Source organism: Schistocerca gregaria, chromosome 7 (genome assembly GCF_023897955.1).
Source record: "Schistocerca gregaria isolate iqSchGreg1 chromosome 7, iqSchGreg1.2, whole genome shotgun sequence".
Lineage (NCBI taxonomy): Eukaryota > Metazoa > Arthropoda > Insecta > Orthoptera > Acrididae > Schistocerca > Schistocerca gregaria.
Window position 1 is genome coordinate 305,297,287 of NC_064926.1, and position 21,000 is coordinate 305,318,286.

Genomic DNA, 21,000 nt, shown 5'->3' on the forward strand with positions numbered 1-21,000 from the left:
CTTTTCTAAGTCAGTTACGCTACTTCCTTTCCCCTTCCCTTCGTTGCTTATCTTTCTGTACCCGTGCGGGGTCACATTCCACCCTGAAATTTCGTTTTTATTTTTGTTTTTATTTTTTACTTTTATTTGCTGTGTTATCGGTCGATTACGACATTTAAGTCATTATCAATCCCCTAAAATGAAACATATCAACGTGGAGCACACTATTACATCAGTACATACTTTTCAAAAACACAATGAGAATCTTGTTACAGACGTGACGTAAGCCTGTAAGCCTACTTACATGCGGATGAGCGTCAGATGATATGGCACCTAATTGAAGTTTCTATTCTACACTTGAGGTCACATTTTATATAGTCCACATCCAGTATTACATTTGAATGAAGTTATGTCACTAAATCTACGTGGACACATGACAATACGTGTAAGCTATAGTCACTCCGTATGGGCCGGCCGCGGTGGCCGTGCGGTTCTGGCGCTGCAGTCCGGAACCGCGGGGCTGCTACGGTCGCAGGTTCGAATCCTGCCTCGGGCATGGGTGTGTGTGATGTCCTTAGGTTAGTTAGGTTTACGTAGTTCTAAGTTCTAGGGGACTTATGACCTAAGATGTTGAGTCCCATAGTGATCAGAGCCATTTGAACCACTCCGTATGTACACTTGACAGCTAAAATCAGCAGTAACAAAAAGCTGTCAAAGGCGTCCTTCATAATGATATCGACATTTGTCGATTACGGCTTGCCAAAGAGCACGAATATCCACGTTGGCAGATCAGAAAAGGCTAAAATATTTTACATTCAATACAGAAATGTAAATGATTCAATTACGACACACAAATAACTACACTCCTGGAAATGGAAAAAAGAACACATTGACACCGGTGTGTCAGACCCACCATACTTGCTCCGGACACTGCGCGAGGGCTGTACAAGCAATGATCACACGCACGGCACAACGGACACACCAGGAACCGCGGTGTTGGCCGTCGAATGGCGCTAGCTGCGCAGCATTTGTGCACCGCCGCCGTCAGTGTCAGCCAGTATGCCGTGGCATACGGAGCTCCATCGCAGTCTTTAACACTGGTAGCATGTCGCGACAGCGTGGATGTGAACCGTATGTGCAGTTGATGGACTTTGAGCGAGGGCGTATAGTGGGTATGCGGGAGGCCGGGTGGACGTACCGCCGAATTGCTCAACACGTGGGGCGTGAGGTGTCCACAGTACATCGATGTTGTCGCCAGTGGTCGGCGGAAGGTGCACGTGGCCGTCGACCTGGGACCGCACCGCACGGATGCACGCCAAGACCGTAGGATCCTACGCAGTGCCGTAGGGGACCACACCGCCACTTCCCAGCAAACTGTTGCTCTTGGGGTATCGGCGAGGACCATTCGCAACCGTCTCCATGAAGCTGGGCTACGGTCCCGCACACCGTTAGGCCGTCTTCCGCTCACGCCCCAACATCGTGCAGCCCGCCTCCAGTGGTGTCGCGACAGGCGTGAATGGAGGGACGAATGGAGACGTGTCGTCTTCAGCGATGAGAGTCGCTTCTGCCCTGGTGCCAATGATGGTCGTATGCGTGTTTGGCGCCGTGCAGGTGAGCGCCACAATCAGGACTGCATACGACCGAAGCACACAGGGCCAACACCCGGCATCATGGTGTGGGGAGCGATCTCCTACACTGGCCGTACACCTCTGGTGATCGTCGAGGGGACACTGAATAGTGCACGGTACATCCAAACCGTCATCGAACCCATCGTTCTACCATTCCTAGACCGGCAAGGGAACTTGCTGTTCCAACAGGACAATGCACGTCCGCATGTATCCCGTGCCACCCAACGTGCTCTAGAAGGTGTAAGTCAACTACCCTGGCCAGCAAGATCTCCGGATCTGTCCCCCATTGAGCATGTTTGGGACTGGATGAAGCGTCGTCTCACGCGGTCTGCACGTCCAGCACGAACACTGGTCCAACTGAGGCGCCAGGTGGAAATGGCATGGCAAGCCGTTCCACAGGACTACATCCAGCATCTCTACGATCGTCTCCAATGGATAATAGCAGCCTGCATTGCTGCGAAAGGTGGATATACACTGTACTAGTGCCGACATTGTGCATGCTCTGTTGCCTGTGTCTATGTGCCTGTGGTTCTGTCAGTGTGATCATGTGATGTATCTGACCCCAGGAATGTGTCAATAAAGTTTCCCCTTCCTGGGACAATGAATTCACGGTGTTCTTATTTCAATTTCCAGGAGTGTATTTCTTGCGGTATATAGCATACAGAACAATGAATCATCTATTCTATTCAGGCACAACTATTCCGTCAATTTCAAATTTACTATGAATGTCCAGGATGCACCTGTACTAATCATTATAAAATACATTTAACCTTGACAAAACAAGTGTGCCTCAATAGAATCAAAGATTCGTTGTTCCGTATGCTATATATGGTGTATTTCGCGTCATGTATTGGTTAACTCGTCTTTGTGTATCATCACTGATTCACATTTGTTCCTGTTTGGAGTGTAAAACTTACCGGCCCTCGTCGTTACTCTGCTAGGCGGATTCGATCGAGGGCCGGCGCGCCTACTCGACTCCAGGAAGCAGCGCATTAGTGCTCTCGGCTACCCTGGCAGGCTGTACTCCATATACACTGTTGCAACAATAAATCTTGACTTACTAATTTTTTTCGGGTGGTGTATAAACGCTACGTAGGTGCAGTCACCTTTTTTAAATGCAATTTTTAGCAAAGTAATAAAGTTGATACGATGATTGAAAAAAGGCACCGTCATTAATTTATGGTGCTTCTTTCTAACGGTTACTGCCCCGATACCGTTCTATGCGTCATAGACGTAAAAGATGTGGCGATGACTTCATAACAGCGCAGTTAGTCAGCGTTAAAGACACGCAGTGCTCTGCCTTGAGCTCCGGCAACCAATTTTTTTAAAGATGTCAGTGTCATGTTAGTCATACGTGACGCACTAGCTTAAAGGTAAGGCTAAACTTCATAACATTATACTGGCCCATTCTACGTGCTATCATTTGACTGAGACGGTATCCTTATACTTCCAGCATACAAAGAGAACACACAGAACCTGTAAAACCAATCCAATTCCTTTAAATTTTTCTGAGTCGTGGGTGTAAAATCATGTTTATGTCTCGTTCGGCACATGAACGCCGCGTAGTCTCGTAAATTGATCGAGCAGTACAGCGTAGTCTGGTTTGGAGAAGAACCAGAACAAAGGTATCCATCGAAAAATACAGATAAAAGTTGACAGCTTCAAAGGGCGTCGTTAGGTGGCGACGAAACACGCAGACTCAAAATATGACTCGGAATTTAAATCGCACTACTATACATCTTCCGAGTGGATGTCACTGTTGTAAGCTACTCCGTAATGAATAGCTGTATTAGCCTGTAACAAAAAGAGATGATACTGACTCAAAGACATTAAAAAGAACATCCATCCACAAGAAGGAAAGTTAACAAACATCACGTCGTAAAAATGATTCCATTCACATGAAAATAAAGACGCTTGAGGATATTTGAAATCCCTACCTACTCACCGGACTAAAAAAAGGAATCACAGACGAACAAGCATACTCGCTGTAAGCAGGGCCTTAGTAATCTTATGCAGCAGTTATCTTATGAAATATGGAAACTGTTGTGTTGGGAGAAGCGCCAACACCGTGTTACGAGAGGAGGCCGAAATGCACGCGTTTTAGCTCACGCAGGCTGGCGTGAGGAGGGAAGAATTATACTGACGTGAGGTCTGGAACATGACAAGGAATTAGAATTCAGAAAGCGGACGTAATTAGTTTGATAGGTAACTTTATTCCATTAATGATGAACGTCGCTCTTGACGGTTCATGATTCACAATATTATCTGCTCAGGATAACTGAATGTGGCGCCTTGCTAGGTCGTAGCAAATTACGTAGCTGAAGGCTATGCTAACTGTCGTCTCTGCAAATGAGAACGTATGTATAGAGTGAACCATCGCTAGCAAAGTCGACTGTACAACTGGGGAGAGTGCTAGGGAGTCTCTCTAGACTAGACCTGCCGTGTGGCGGCGCTCGGTTTACAATCACTGATAGTGGCGATACGCGGGTCCGATGTATACTAACGGACCGCGGCCGATTTAAAGGCTACCACCTAGCAAGTGTGGTGTCTGGCGGTGGCACCACAGAAACTACAAAACAAAAAGATCGTCGTAAGAAAATGTACCGATATTTCATAAGTAAAGTGCGATCTCCAATCTATGGCCAGATAAGAGGAAACGAACGTTCACTCGTGAATGTATGACCTCTATTCTGTGGCCAGATGAGAGGAAACAAAGCGTCAAAAGTAAAAGTGAATTACGGTAAGTAGTAATTTATTAATGTAAAAATTGTGACGTGGTGAACTATTTTGTAATATACACGGTTGGTCACTCTGATGTGACCACCGCCTACGTTCGACGTCAGCTTGTAAGAACTACCTCACAGACGGCAAGTGACAGCACAAACGGTGGACGGTATATAAAACGCGTCGGTTGGAGGGCGGGGGGAGGGGGGGGGGGGGGAAGGGCGAGAAAAACTGTGCAGTCTTGTAATGCGGAGACAGATATATTTATCTGGCGTCAAATAGGGCGTACTCACTGACTTTCGAGTCAGGAGTGGAAGCATTTCCGAAACGCCTTTGTTTGTAAACCGATAGCGTGCCGCCGTGGTTAAAGTATAGCGTTCATGGCGCAATGGCGCTATCCTTGGCAACTGCCGTGCACTGCGGGCCGTACATGACAGGGGTGAACGATGGCTGAGGAGATGTGTACGGGCGAACAGACGTGCAACTGTTGAGCAACTGACCGCCCAGTTGAACCAAGGGGCTCCTGAACGATCGCTCAGCGGAAGTTCCTGAGTGTGGGCCTCCACAGCAGTTGCCTTGTTCATGCACCCATGCTGTTCACTGACGACGCAAGGTGGAATTTGCACGCCACAACCGCAACTGGACATTCGCTGAGAGGTGACAGGTGGCCATGAATCACGTTATGCTCCATCGGACTGAAAGGAAACACCCTGCAAGAATCGTCGGAAGAGTCCGCGGCGGGGGAGGAAGAGTTATGGTCTGGGGTATGTTTTCGTGACACTGTAAGCGTGGTTGCGTTATTTCAAAGCCACAATGGATCAAACAAGTATGTATCTAACCTTGCGGTCCATATCCAGTCCTACACTACTGGCCATTAAAATTGCTACACCACGAAGTTGACGTAGTACAGACGCGAAATTTACCGACAGGAAGAAGATGCTGTGATATGCAAATTATCAGCTTTTCAGAACATTCACACAAGGTTGGCGCCGGTGGCGATACCTACAACGTGCTGACATGAGGAAAGTTGCCACCCGATTTCTCATACACAAACAGCAGTTGACCGGCGTTGCCTGGTGAAACGTTTTTGTGATGCCACGTGTAAGGAGGAGAAATGCGTACCATCACGTTTCCGACTTTGATAAAGGTCGGATTGTAGCCTATCGCGACTGCGGTTTATCGTTCGCGTCCTTGCTGCTCGCGTTGGTCGAGATCCAATGACTGTTAGCAGACTATGGAATCGGTGGGTTCAGGAGGGTAACACGGAGCGCCATGCTGGATCCCAACGGTCTCGTATCACTAGCAGTCGAGATGACAGGCATCTTATCCGCATGGCTGTAACGGATCGTGCAGTCACGTCTCGATCCCTGCGTGAACATATGGGGGCGTTTGCAAGACAACAACCATCTGCACGAACAGTTCGACGACGTTTGCAGCAGTATGGACTATCAGCTCGGAGACCATGGCTGCGGTTACCCTTGACGCGGGATCACAGACAGGAGCGCCTGGGATGGTGTACTCAACGACGAACCTGGGTGCACGAATGGCAAAACGTCATTTTTTGAGATGAATCCAGGTTCTGTTTACAGCATCATGGTGACATCGCGGTGAACGCACATTGGAAGCATGTATTCGTCAACGCCATACTGGCGTATCACCCGGCGTGATGGTATGGGGTGCCATTGGTTACACGTCTCGGTCACACGTTGTTAGCATTGGCGGCACTTTGAACAGTGGACGTTACATTTCAGATGCGTACGACCCGTGGCCCTACCCTTCATTCGATCCCTGCGAAACCCTACATTTCAGCAGGATAATGCACGACCGCATTTTGAAGGTCCTGTACGGGCTTGTTCGACTGGTGCGCTGCTCATCACATTCTCCAGATCTCTCACCAACTGAAAACGTCTGGTCAATGGTGTCCGAGCAACTGCCTCGTCACAATACGCCAGTCACTGCTCTTGATGAACTGTGGTATCGTGTTGAAGCTTCATGGGCAGCTGTACCTATACACGCCATCCAAGCTCTGTTTGACTCAATTCCCAGACGTATCAAGGCCGTTATTACGGCCAAAGGTGGTTGTTCTGTGTACTGATTTCTCAGGATCTATGCACCCAAATTGCGTGAAAATGTAATCACATGTCAGTTCTAGTATAATATATTTGTCCAATGAATACCCGTTTATCATCTGCATTTCTTCTTGGTGTAGCAATTTTAATGGCCAGTAGACTATATGCAGTTTGTTTTCTCTCGGCACGGTTGTACCTACCAGCAGAACAATGCAACGAGCAACACAGCTCGCATTGTATGTGCGTGGTTCTAAGAGCGCTAGAATGAGTTGCCGGCCGCAGTGGCCAAGCGGTTCTAAGCGCTTCAGTCTGGAACCGCGCGACCGCTACGGTCGCAGGTTCGAATCCTGCCTCGGGCATGGATGTGTGTGATGTCCTTAGGTTAGTTAGTTTTAAGTAGTTCTATGTTCTAGGGGACTGATGACCTCAGACGTTATGTCCCATAGTGCTCAGAGCCATTTGAACTAGAGTGAGTTTACCGTACTCCCTAGCCACCAAAATCCGCGGATCTAAACTCAGTGGAGAATCTGTGGGACCACCTCGATCGGGCTGTATGCGCCGTCGGTCGTCAACCGAGAAATCTAAAGTAGCTTGCCACGGCAGTGGAGTCGGCATGGTTTCAAATCCCTGTCCTTACTTTCCAGTACCTCACTGAATCTCTTTCTGCACGCCTCGCAGCGGTCCACCTGCAAAAGGTGGTTATTCAGGCTTTTGACACGGGCACTTTCATCTGACTGGGCAGTGTAAAACCACCACTAAAAGACCCTTATGCACCTGGTTCATTATTTCTTCCGCTGAGTATTTCGCAATACCATTTATGAAAGAAGCAGGAGAAAGAGAAGGAGATTAGGATCTAACCTCCCGTCGCCGATGTCATCAGAGTTGGAGCATGTTATCAGTTAGGTTAATGAAGGAACGCAGCCGTCTCCTTTTCGAAGAAATCATCACGCATTCACCTTACGTGTGTAGGCGTGCTACGAAAAAACTCAACCAGTACACTCGAACAGAGATTTGGACACTGCCCTTCGCGAATGCAAGTCAAATAATAGCTGTCCTAAAGAGATGAGAAAATGCTTGTCATAAACGGATTCAGATTAAGTCTTTAACGCCACGGTAGATGAACGATGTGTTGGTAGTATTTGACCCAATAGTTTTTACTTATTATTTCGTTGCGCTGTTAATTATGTTGGACAAACTGTTCGACGTAGTAGTTTATATGGCTAGCAGGTTATGTATACAGACTGAAGAGGAGGTTGTGTATTGCGGGACGTATAATAGACCGGTAAGCATAATTTCTAACCTGGAAATCTGCAATATTAACATTATGTTTATTTAGAGCTGTCGCCCTCCAACATAATAAGTGCTTTGCCGTAACACTGTTCAGTGGAACCGAGTGAGGAGGCGCAATGGCTAACACAAAGGATTCGCCTTCGGGAGGACTACGGTTCAAAACCGCACCCGTTCATACAGGTACAGGTTTTCCATGGTTTCTCTAAACCAGTTCAGGCAAATGTCGGACGGTTCGTTTCACAATGGCGCAGCCAATTCTCTTACCCAGCCTTTCGTAATCGGCGTCTGTGTTTATTCCCTGGTGACGGTGCTGTCGACCGGACGTTAAACTCTAGTCTTCCTCCCTTGTTTTGTGGGACACCCTCACTTTCGATTGATAACGATTGTCTGGTGAATCGAGTTATCCTGTCACGTTTCATAAAGCAAGGTCAGTGCCTTTATGCTAGCGAAATCAAGACACAAAGCCAAAGCTGCAATCAGACTGATGACATACGTTTTCACTCTTCCTATTATCGAGATATTTTAATGAAAGAAGTCATAAAAAAACATTGTGAATGAAGATTTATAGACTTGACTTCGGGGAAAGTAGTGTTAAGTCTACAGATAAAGGAATGATGGAACATTTTTAGATAGCGGAACTGGTAATGGAAGAATTACCGGTCATAAATGTGCTTGTTGTTGTTGTGGTCTTCAGTCCTGAGACTGGTTTGATGCAGCTCTCCATGCTAGTCTATCCTGTGCAAGCTTCTTCATCTCCCAGTACCTGCTGCAACCTACATCCTTCTGAATCTGCTTAGTGTATTCATCTCTTGGTCTCCCTCTACGATTTTTACTCTCCACGCTGCCCTCCAATACTAAAGTGGTGATCCCTTGATGCCTCAGAACATGTTCTACCAACCAATCCCATCTTCTAGTCAAGTTGTGCCACAAATTTCTCTTCTCCCCAATCCTATTCAATACCTCCTCATTAGTTATGTGATCTACCCATCTAATCTTCAGCATTCTTCTGTAGCACCACATTTCGAAAGCTTCTATTCTCTTCTTGTCCAAACTATTTATCGTCCACGCTTCACTTCCATACATGGCTACACTCCATACAAATACTTTCAGAAACGACTTCCTGACACTTAAATCAATACTCGATGTTAACAAATTTCTCTTCTTAAGAAACGCTTTCCTTGCCATTGCCAGTCTACATTTTATATCCTCTCTACTTCGACCGTTATCAGTTATTTTGCTCTCCAAATAGCAAAACTCTTTTACTACTTTGAGTGTCTCATTTCCTAATCTAATTCCCTCAGCATCACCCGACTGAATTCGATGACATTCCATTATCCTCGTTTTGCTTTTGTTGATGTTCATCTTATATCCTCCTTTCAAGACACTGTCCATTCCGTTTAACTGCTCTTCCAAGTCCGTTCCTGTCTCTGACAGAATTAAAAGGTCATCGGCGAACCTCAAAGTTTTTATTTCTTCCCCATGGCTTTTAATAGCTACTCCGAACTTTTCTTTTGTTTCCTTTGCTTGCTCAATATACAGATTGAATAACATCGGGGAGAGGTTACAACCCTGTCTCACTCCCTTCCCAACCACTGCTTCCCTTTCATGCTCCTCGACTCTTTATAACTGCCATTTGGTTTCTGTACAAATTGTAAATAGCCATTCGCTCTCTGTATTTTACCCCTGCCACCTTCAGAACTTGAAAGAGAGTATTCCAATCAACATTGTCAAAAGCTTTCTCTAAGTCTACAAATGCTAGAAACGTAGGTTTCCCTTTCCTTAATCTTTCTTCTAAGATAAGTCGTAGGGTCAGTATTGCTTCACGTGTTCCAAACTGATCTTCCCCGAGGTCAGCTTCTATTAATTTTTCCATTCATCTGTAAAGAATTCGTGTGCATATAGAAACGGTTTCCAAAAACAGATTTCGCAGACGATGTTAATAATATGTGAAAAAATGAGAAAAAAGTAGAGCGGTTGAGCAGGTTTAGTGTTACTCTTTTCTGTGAAAGAATGAGTTTAATTTGTTTCTTGCATTATATTTATGAATTATTTTCAAATAATATCTGATTGTTTACAGCGAATTTCAGAAGAGAGTAAAATAATGTGTGGCCGTTGTTAGCATACCTAATTTTAGACTGTTGCCTGCAAGAAGTTCGGTCCACCTCCGTAGCTCAGTGGTCAGCTTGTCTGACTCTTTTTACGGAGGACTCACTTTCGCTTCCCGGTTATGTCAGGGATTTTTCATTGGTGAGAGGACTGGACCAGATTGCACTCAGCCTCGTCTTGCTTGAGTGAGAAATAGCGGCTCCAAGGCCAAGACAGCCGACAACGGCCCGGAGAACGGTGTACTGACTTCATGACCCTCTGTGCCGCATCCAAATGGCGTCATTGGGAGAGGATGACATGGCGATCTGTCGGCCCCGATTGGCCCGTCTGAGCCAGAATGCGGATGGATGTTATAGATCATCCTTAAGTACGTCTCTGCGCAATGAATGCTTTGTGTCTATATTTGCAGTTCTAATGGTTCCATCACCAAATACACATAGAGCGAATGTTGCTGAAACCAAGAGTTTGAAAAGATTTATAATATGTGATTTCCAATTGAAGTTCTGATAAATATGCGCACCTGGTAATTTTGTTTGATGAGTTTTACTTACGTCCTTCCCTCCCGTGCTGTATTGTTATTGATGATCATACTGGGTGGGTGTAATTAAAGTCCATTGTCGGTTGTAATTTTTGTATGGCATCGAAACTTGGTAGGTATTCTAATGCATTAATGCAAAACCGATTTACGCTGGAAAAAAATTAGTTCCAATTTTGGCCACCAGGTGCAAATCTGGCGCTGTACAGCTCCTCGTCGATGTCTTCGGTGCTCATATTAAACAAACCGTCTAATTCGTAAATAATAATGACATAAACATTATGACTTTCTCACTTGTTGACTTTTTCTGCATACAAACATTTCTATAATTCTTTTTTATATTCACAACGCCATATTGGTACCTGGTGGCCAGAATTGCAACTTGTTTTTCTTCAGTGTTACTCTGTTGCACATTAATGCATTACAACGTCTATCAATTTTCGCTGCCATACGATAATTATAGCTCACAGTGGACATCTTCGAGTAACTGCACTTCAGTTATACCACCCGGCATATCCTGCGTTGCACAGAATCGAACTAAATGCGTTTTACTACATGAAGAAGTGGACAGTTTACTCAGAAACAATCAGTAATATTTTTGACTATTTTACAGCTCTGTTGGGCTTGATTATCACGCTTGCATAATCAGAAAACAGCACTATTTCACGTCCCTCAGAAACTATCGATCGCTTTAATGTCCGTCGTGAGCGTCTGGTTTTAGTTTCTAGCATATCAGTCTAACGCGCAGTTGTAGTACCAGTAGATCCGGAAGCCCGAAGGGCAGCCACCTGGCATTTACAGTCGCGTCGGTGCACTACTGTACTCGCGCGTGCGCTACTTGCAGGTGACGTAATGCTACGTCGCTACGACGCGCCAGATCTGCGTTGCGTGGTAGATTGGTGGTGGGGGAGGGGGGAGGGAAAGGGGGAGGGGTGGCTCCGCCACTAGAGACGGTCAGTCGCCATTCGTGAACCGTGCAGCACACGTAGAACTCTGCGGTGATCCTTCGCCTTGGGGACATCATGAAAGTTCCACAGCAGAACGTAAGTTACTTCGTCGGTTTTTTATTCATCGCCTTACTTCCTTCTCGGCGTATTCCAGCTGTTTGCTTCTGTACAACGGTAAACCAGGCTCTCTGTCATATGTTCACCTCTGTACATGTCGTCATTATGTCCATATATTTCTGCTAAGCATATCCTATTATTTATCATTCTTCCCAGTCCAGTCAACTTCTCTATATCTGATTCCTTGCACACTGCTGCCATACATTTCTGTTGGATATTATTACATTAAACATAAACATAATAAAGAAAGCGCTCAAAAATGTTAATAAGAGTGACATTTCATAAATTCCATACTTTCATTGATATATGTATTGTTTATATTATTATTATTATTATTATCTTTTTTACTGGCCACGTACTATTCGTATTACAACTCAATTGATAGAAGTTGTCTTGTTGGATGTAAGAAAGTGTTAGAGGCCCTCTCTCGCCAAGTGAAACAAATTCATAAATAAAATGACGTAAGGACCGACAACTGAGTAATGGCAATGATACTCCTCCATAGCTACTGTCGTATTGGAAGGAGACGGAAGCGGACTTCTTTCCACATAGTCATTTGTTTCCATTTCCGTATTCCGCAACAGAATCATTACCCCGAAAATATTTGTCACCATGAAAGACTAAGTATTAATATTAGTGTTTATATTTGGTTGCGTATTGCTGAATTACTGACTTTTTGTGTGTTAAAACACAAAACACTGTAACATATTACACAACGCATCAGAATAAAACTGTGTAGTAAACATAATCTAAAATGCATAACTTAGGAGCTCTGAGCAGTTGTACAGTAGGAGAGGTGTGTTACGCAGTAGCGAAGATTAATCAGTGCTGATACCTCTTACAGCATGGCCTTTACAGCTCATGTTTACTGGACTCGTTTTTTTTTTTTTTGTTTCATACTTCCACTTTTCAAAATATGAAACGCATTAAGCTGGCAATAGAAGATACACGTTTCACAGTATGGAAGAAGGGCTCATAGCTCTTACCATATGCATTTCAGAGCCCGTGTTTACTAAAGTTTTTCTTTCGAAAAATTGCTCTGTCATAGCCCTGGACACTGACCATTCCTCCTGTGACACCTTGTATATACATGGGGTGACTCAGCTAAACCGTTCCTCTCAAATGTTTCCGAAACGTGTCAGATTCATAATTCTGTTTCCGCCTACATGAAATGTGAGGAAGTCTTGAATAAATGACATATTTATAGTCTCTTTTCACTGCCATATTAATTACACCGATACAGGGATCGGTTTCGCTTTGTTAACTGGCACTGCTATTAGTGCCGTAGTTTTTTTCTTTTTTTTCATTTTGTGTCCAAAAAGTGAAGGCCTTTGGCGATTTTTTCTTCCGGAGTGGGAAGGTATGAGAAATGGTTTCACTTTATTGTGTATTCGCTTGCAGAGGGGCTCGGGCTCCCTGTGGGCCTTGAGTGCTTTGAGGGTGGTCGTTAGGGAGTCGTACGAGTGATGGACAGTAACTACACCGAATAACTGCATATTTGATGGTCCTGTGGGGGTGCAATAATGGCTCGAGGCACCTTGTATTTGTGCCAGTGTTGTGGTAGGGCCTGACCTACGCTCGCAAGTTGGCGGACATTTCCCAGATACTCGTCTAATTTGTGAAAAAGACGAGTTGCCTGGTCTTTTATCTTCTCAGTGACGTATTTTTCTCCAGTCAGTTCGTGCATTTCCTTCGTCCTGGATCACCGTGGGGCGCCTAGACTCAATTTCAAACATCTGTTTTGTAGTGATTGCAACCTGTGTATATTAGAATCACATGTTGTTCCCCAAGACGTCGAGCCGTACAGCAGGGAGAGTTGCACCGTTGCTCTATAAAGTTTCAATTTCGTTGACGGGTTTAGATTCCTGCTCGTGCAAAACTGCGTGAGCGCCGTGATCATCTTCATTGCCGCGTTTCTACAAGAGACGAATTCAGTGATGTTTCACTATTAAAAATTCGATTGCTCGTTTTGGAACAATTACAATATTCAGAAATTAGGTTTTATCTATTTTGAACATGGAATCGATTGCTGTCTTATGCGGAAGTATGTTATTTCATACCCAGAAAAGGAAATACGTCTCGCCGGACAAGGAAGAAAGAGTGTTGCACCGGCGCGGTACCGGTATAAAAGGAGCACAAAGGAAATGGGGCTTTCATTCTGTCAGCGTCGTTCACGTATGTCGTCTGCTGGTTACTCTGAAAAAAGTAAATGTCTTTCACAAACCAACAGAAACGAGACGTGCTACGTCTTCAAGGAGAATACCGAAGGAACGTAAAGAGAAGCAGTTGAGTTGTACTTACGAAGGTGTCCTGTCAAACGGTACCCAGCATGAGTGACAGATCAGCGGATGGACAAAAAATTGTTTAGGTACGGCACTGGAATACTATACAGAGCAAACCTGCAATGAGCGAACTGAATGAAACACAAGTTCTGGCAGCTGTTGTTCATTATCCATACTGTTGCTCCAGGGAAGCTGCGAGTGCCTATGGAATAAGTCAGCCCGGGGCTGTTCAAGTCTTCTGCTCGTACCGTATGTCACTCCACAGCAAATCAACCAGTGGGACTGCAGAAGACGCATTGAATACTGCCACTCGGTTCTGATGTGACATCAAGACACTAGGTTATTTCTTCATCGAATTCTCGTTACGGCGAGGCTGTCTTTATAAATCATGGAAAGCTGGATGTAGGAAATGTGCACTCTTCGGCCAACAGGAAGTTGCACCGATAGAGGCAGGTTGAGCAACAGACGCAGTGGAGTGGAAACATTTGTTATTGATGACTAAATGAGTGCTTCTTTCTTCATTGATATAAGAAAAATACAGTTTCTTACCGAAGTGCTGTGGGCTCTCCTAGAGCAAGTACCACTTGAAATATATACATCTACATTTACATCTATGTGATTACTCTGCTATTCACAATAAAGTGCCTGGAAGAGCTTTCAGTGAACCACCTTCAAGCTGTCTCTTTACCGTTCCACTCTCGAACAGCACGTGGGAAAACCGAGCACTAAAATTTTTCTGTGCGACCCCCGATTTCTCTAATTTTAACGTGACGACCATTTCTTCCTACGTAGGTGGGTGCCGACATAATGTTTTCTCAATCGGAGGAGAAAATTGGTGATTGAAATTTCATGAGAAGACTCCATCGCAACGGAAAACGCCTTTGTTTTAATGATTGCCACTCCAATTCACGTATCATATCTGTGGCACTGTCTCCCCTATTTTGCGATAATACAAAACGAGCTGCCCTTCTTTGCACTTTTTCGAAGTCATCCGTCAGTCCCACCTGATACGGATCCCACTCCGCACAGCAATACTCCAGAATAGGGCGGACAAGCCTGGTGCAAGCTTCTCTTTAGTAGACCTGTTGCACCTTCTAAGTGTTCTGTCAATGAATCGTAGTTTTTGGTTTCCTCTACCAACAATATTATCTATGTGATCGTTCCAATTTCGGTTATTTATAATTGTAATCCCTAAGTATTTAGCTGAATTTACAGCCTCAGATTTGTGTGACTTACGCGTAATCGAAACTCAGCGGGTTTCTTTTAGTACTCATGTGAATAACTTCACACTTTTCTTTATTCAGGGTCAATTGCCACTTTTCGCACCATACAGATCTAAATCATTTTGCAAGTCGTTTTGATCATCTGATGACTTTAACAAGACGGTAAATGACAGCATCATCTGCGAACAATCTAAGACGGCTACTCAGATTGTCTCCTACGTCGTTAATATAGATCAGGAACAATAGAGGGCCTATAACACTTTCTTGGGGAATGCCGGATATTACTTCTGTTTTACTCGATGACTTTCCGTCTATTACCATGTACTGTGACCTTTCTGAAAGGAAATCACGAATCCATTCGCATAACTGAGGCGATACTCTGTAGGCACGCAGTTTGGTTAGAAGACGCTTGTGAGGAACGGTGTCGAAAGCCTTTTGGAAACCAAAAAATGTGGAATCAATTTGACATCCCCCGTTGATAACACTTATTACTTCATGAGTATAAAGAGCTACTTGTGTTACACAAGAACGATATTTTCTGAATCCTTGCTGACTACGTGTCAACCGTTTTCTCCGAGGTACTTCGTAATGTTCGAATACAGTATATGTTCCAAAACCCTACTGCAAATAGACGTTAATGATATAGGCCTGTAATTCAGCGGATTACTCCCACTTCCCTTTTTGGGTATTGGTGTGACTTGAGCAGTTTTCCAGTCTTTAGGTACGGATCTTTCTGTGAGCGAGTGGTTGTATCTAATTGCTAAATATGGAGCTTTTTATGAGCATACTCTGAGAGGAACCTGACTGGTATGCAATCTGGACTGGAGGCCTTGCTTTTATTATCTGATTGCTTTTATTAAGTGTGTACAGGTGTATGGTACCAACTAGTTCGTGGGTATGAAAAGAGCCTATACGTCGTTTAATGAGAACTTTTTTCTAATTCATTCATCTGGATGCCGACACAATTCTGATACCAAATCGTAATATGAAATGCACTGCAGAATTTTATCAGACAATACTGTGAAGTACTAAGAAATTTCACGAGACATGCTAAAACAATGTACTGCACCAATAGGACAGAGAGCCGCCAGAAAAAAATTAAAGGTATATGGACAGTTGAGGAAAGGAATACTAGGTCAGAATATGACTTCTCAACATAATAAGTCTCTTCTGTGTGGGAATGAAACTGTTAATGATTCAGAAGGGTTATGTAAAATATTTAATTATCACCTCTTGTCGGCTGTCGCAAGTTAGGGAAAGGATCTGAATCTGACTGGAGTCGTGTAAAGTAGGGGTCCCTCGAGATTCTATTTTGGGTCCATTCCTTTTCCTAATTTATATAAATAATCTGATACTAAACATGGCGACTGACACAAAAGTTGATCTCTTTGCAAATGTTATTGTGAAAGACGTGGAACGTAATATAAGTAATGCTACGAGAATTATCACGTCGCTTTCAGAGAACAAAGTAACGCTTAACGGTAACAAAAAGCGCTGGTTACGGTTTCTGACACGGAACTATTCTAAAAGCGAAATTTTGTTGTTCTAAAGTGGTCAAACATTATATGAATTTGACCATTTTAAACTCTTAGGGCTAAGGGTAAAGGGAAGGTTTTCTTGGAAGTACGACGTTCAAGATATTGTGTAGGAACTGAATGTTGCTATATTCGTTATGAGAATTATTTTTACTGTCTTCGACATTGAAACATAGAGGCTCTGTTACTTTTCTCACTTTCATTCTATTATCTCGTATTGTGTTACAGTTTGGGCAACTACGCCCACCAAGAATATTCTTAGTCCAGAAGAGAACGGTCAGACTTATCTGCGGAGTCAATTCACGAACGTCGTGTAGACCGTTGTTAAGTGCTATCGGACTTCCAACTCTGACGTCCCTGTACATACGAGTACTTCCCATCAAGAGATTTGTTGTTCAGATTACTGTCTCGTTCTCCTTAGCGATAACTAGACAGGGAAACGATATATACTCTAATAACACTTTCTTCAGCATTGTGCAAAAAGTTGTGTACTATTCAATAGGTTTCATTTTCAATAGGCTTCTAGCAGAACTGAAAAAAATAGTGATAAATGCCAAGTCTTCAAATTGAAGATGTCAGACTTTCTTGTAACACGCTCCCTCTATTCTGTACAGTAGTTCGTCACTGCAGTTTCAGTCAGTAGGTCAGGCGTATACTACATGTCGGAAGCAGCTATATATTAGGGTAGCAAAGTAAATGAGGGGTTCTTTTTTTAAATTACCCCCCCCCCCAATCCCTTCCTTTTGGATCAGAGATGAATTTATTGCAGAATTTGGAGATACCTCAGTGTTATCAGAGAACGTCCATCCTCGCAGATCGGATACAGGAAAGGATAAAAAGATATCAGTAAACTGCTGCAGCATCCAAGGAAATGTCCCTGAAATATAAGGAGCGATCGAAAAGTTGTCGTTCAAAGACCTTAGGGTCCAGACTCGGAAAAATCGCTGTAACCATCGAGGCAGTCATCTCACCAATGCACCAAGTTGAAGCTACCCGCTTGGTAATACATATCGTCCTGCTGCGTGAAGAAGTCCGTAACTGCCTGTTGCATATCCTCGGACAGGAACCGTCGAACATGCAAGGCCTTTTTTAAGGGAATGAAGGCGTGATAACAACATGGGGAGAGATCAGGAGTATCTGTAATAACAAATCGAAATTTAGCGCCGTTAAGTTAAGTTGGTAAATGTGCTACAACCAGCGTGCAGAATGGCCTGTAGGTGGCAGCATAGTGCAGATGCACATATACCGTCGCAGTATCAGTATAAAGATGGCCGCCCCATTTGCGACTTGCACCAGGGAAGAACACCGTTACGTTACTCGGTTTTTGTGTAGTGAAAGTGTGAAACCTATTGAAATGCATCGACGAATGAAGGTTCAGTAGGGTGATGCATGTTTGGCACAGCAGCAAGTCTACGAATGGAGTAGGGCGTTCGCAAATGGTGTGACTTAAGTGGAAGATGCTCCTTGTCCAGGTCAGGCACAACAGCACATTGCAGCAGTGAAGGAAAACCGCCTTGTGACAATGAATGACATTGCAGCATGTTTAAAGATTACTCATCGGTCAGCACACCACATAGTGCATGATGTGTTCCAGTTTCACGAAGTGTCTGCAAGATGGGTGCCACGGCAGCTGACTCCTGAAATGAGAGAACGACATGTTAATGCTTGTGAAGAACTTCTTCGACGCTTTGAACGAGAAGGTGATGGCTTCCTTGCAAGAATCGTTAGTGGGGACGAAACCTGGGTTCACTTTCACCAACCGGATGCCGCGCGGGACTAGCCGAGCGGTCTCAGGCGCTGCAGTCATGGACTGTGCGGCTGGTTCCGGCGGAGGTTCGAGTCCTCCCTCGGATATGGGCGTGTGTGTGTTTGTGCTTAGGATAATTTAGATTGAATAGTGTGTAAGCTTACGGACTGATGACCTTAGCAGTTAAGTCCCATAAGATTTCACACACATTTGAACATTGGATCCACCAACCGAAAATGAATAGAGCTAGCAAGGAATGGCGCCATTCCTCATCACCAAAACCAAGGAAGTTTCGAACGGAACCATCAGCAAGGAAGGTTATGCTGACTCTCTTTTGGAACGAAAAAGGCGTCATTTTGGAGCATTACATGCCTAGAGGCACCACTGTACCAGTGCATCATACACAGATCTCCTAAAAAATCATCTGCGGCCTGCAATCAAATCAATGTTGTTGTTGTTATTGTCTTCAGTCCTGAGACTGGTTTGGTGCAGCTCTCCATGCTATTCTATCCTGTGCAAGCCGCTTCATCTCCCAGTATCTACTGCAACCTACATCCTTCTGAACCTGCTTAGTGTATTCATCTCTTGGTCTCCCTCTACGATTTTTACCCTCCACGCTGCCCTCCAATGCTAAATTTGCGATCCCTTGATGCCTCAAAACATGTCCTACCAACCGATCCCTTCTTCTAGTTAAGTTGTGCCACAAACTTCTCTTCTCCCCAATCCTATTCAATACCTCCTCATTAGTTACGTGATCTACCCATCTAATCTTCAGCATTCTTCTGTAGCACCACATTTCGAAAGCTTCTATTCTCTTCTTGTCCAAACTATTTATCATCCACGTTTCACTTCCATACATGGCTACACTCCATACAAATACATTCAGAAACGACTTCCTGATGCATAAATCTATATTCGATGTTAACAAATTACTCTTCTTCAGAAACGCTTTCCTTGCCATTGCCAGTCTACATTTTATATCCTCTCTACTTCGACCGTCATCAGTTATTTGACTTCCTAAATAGCAAAACTCCTTTACTACTTTAAGTGTCTCATTTCCTAATCTAATTCCCTCAGCATCATCCGATTTAATTTGACTACATTCCATTATCCTCGTTTTGCTTTTGTTGATGTTCATCTTATATCCTCCTTTCAAGACACTGTCCATTCCGTTCAACTGCTCTTCCAAGTCCTTTGCCGTCTCTGACAGAATTACAATGTCATCGGCGAACCTCAAAGTTTTTACTTCTTCTCCATGAATTTTAATACCTACTCCAAATTTTTCTTTTGTTTCCTTTACTGCTTGCTCAATATACAGATTGAATAACATCGGGGAGAGGTTACAACCCTGTCTCACTCCTTTCCCAACCACTGCTTCCCTTTCATGTCCCTCGACTCTTTATAACTGACATCTGGTTTCTGTACAAATTGTAAATAGCCTTTCGCTCCCTGTATTTTACTCCTGCCACCTTCAGAATTTGAAAGAGAGTATTCCAGTCAACATTGTCAAAAGCTTTCTCTAAGTCTACAAATGCTAGAAACGTAGGTTTGCCTTTTCTTAACCTTTCTTCTAAGATATGTCGTAAGGTCAGTATTGCCTCACGTGTTCCAACATTTCTACGGAATCCAAACTGATCCTCCCCGAGGTCCGCATCTACTAGTTTTTCCATTCGTCTGTAAAGAATTCGTGTTAGTATTTTGCAGCTGTGACTTATTAAACTGATAGTTCGGTAATTTTCACATCTGTCAGCACCTGCTTTCTTTGGGATTGGAATTATTATATTCTTCTTGAAGTCTGAGGGTATTTCACCTGTCTCATACATCTTGCTCACCAGCTGGTAGAGTTTTAGTCAGGACTGGCTCTCCCAAGGCCGTCAGTAGTTCTAATGGAATGTTGTCTACTCCGGGGGCCTTGTTTCGACTCAGGTCTTTCAGTGCTCTGTCAAACTCTTCACACAGTATCTTACCTCCCATTTCGTCTTCATCTACATCCTCTTCCATTTCCATAATATTGTCCTCAAGTACATCGCCCTTGTATAAACCTTCTATATACTCCTTCCACCTTTCTGCCTTCCCTTCTTTGCTTAGAACTGGGTTTCCATCTGAGCTCTTCATATTCATACACGTGGTTCTCTTCTGTCCAAAGGTCTGTTTAATTTTCCTGTAGGCAGTATCTATCTTACCCCTAGTGAGATAAGCTTCTACATCCTTACATTTGTCCTCTAGCCATCCCTGCTTAGCCATTTTGCACTTCCTGTCGATCTTATTTTTTAGACGTTTGTATTCCTTTCTGCCTGCTTCATTTACTGCATTTTTATATTTTCTCCTTTCATCAATTAAATTCAATATTTCTTCTGTTACCCAAGGATTTCTAGCAGCCCTCGTCTTTCTACCTACTTTATCCTCTGCTGCCTTCACTACTTCATCCCTCAGTGCTACCCATTCCTCTTCTACTGTGTTTCTTTCCCCCATTGCTGTCAATTGTTCCCTTATGCTCTCCTTGAAACTCTGTACAACCTCTGGTTCTTTCAGCTTATCCAGATCCCATGTCCTTAAGTTCCCACCTTTTTGCTGTTTCTTCAGTTTTAACCTACAGTTCATAACCAATAGATTGTGGTCAGAGTCCACATCTGCCCCTGGAAATGTCCTACAATTTAAAACCTGATTCCTAAATCTATGTCTTACCATTATATAATCTATCTGATACCTTTTAGTATCTCCAGGATTCTTCCATGTGTACAACCTTCTTTTATGATTCTTGAACCAAGTGTTAGCTATGATTAAGTTGTGCTCTGTGCAAAATTCTACCAGACGGCTT

General features: G+C 43.9%; 1 protein-coding gene across 4 annotated transcripts in view; it reads left to right on the forward strand.

Annotated features, from left to right (window-relative positions):
- The window catches only part of LOC126281577 (uncharacterized), a 280,344-nt gene that overhangs the window by 56,624 nt on the left and 202,720 nt on the right, over nt 1–21,000 (forward strand). Inside the window, exon 1 of one of the 4 annotated variants that reach the window (XM_049980656.1) lies at nt 11,278–11,374. The exons of 2 other annotated variants lie outside the window; for them this stretch is intronic. In XM_049980656.1, the coding sequence (XP_049836613.1) occupies nt 11,354–11,374 (21 nt within the window). In that variant the 5' untranslated portion in view covers nt 11,278–11,353. Of the gene's footprint in view, nt 1–11,277; nt 11,375–21,000 lie in introns of those variants that run through there. One more of the 4 variants, XM_049980659.1, reaches the window with a different exon arrangement.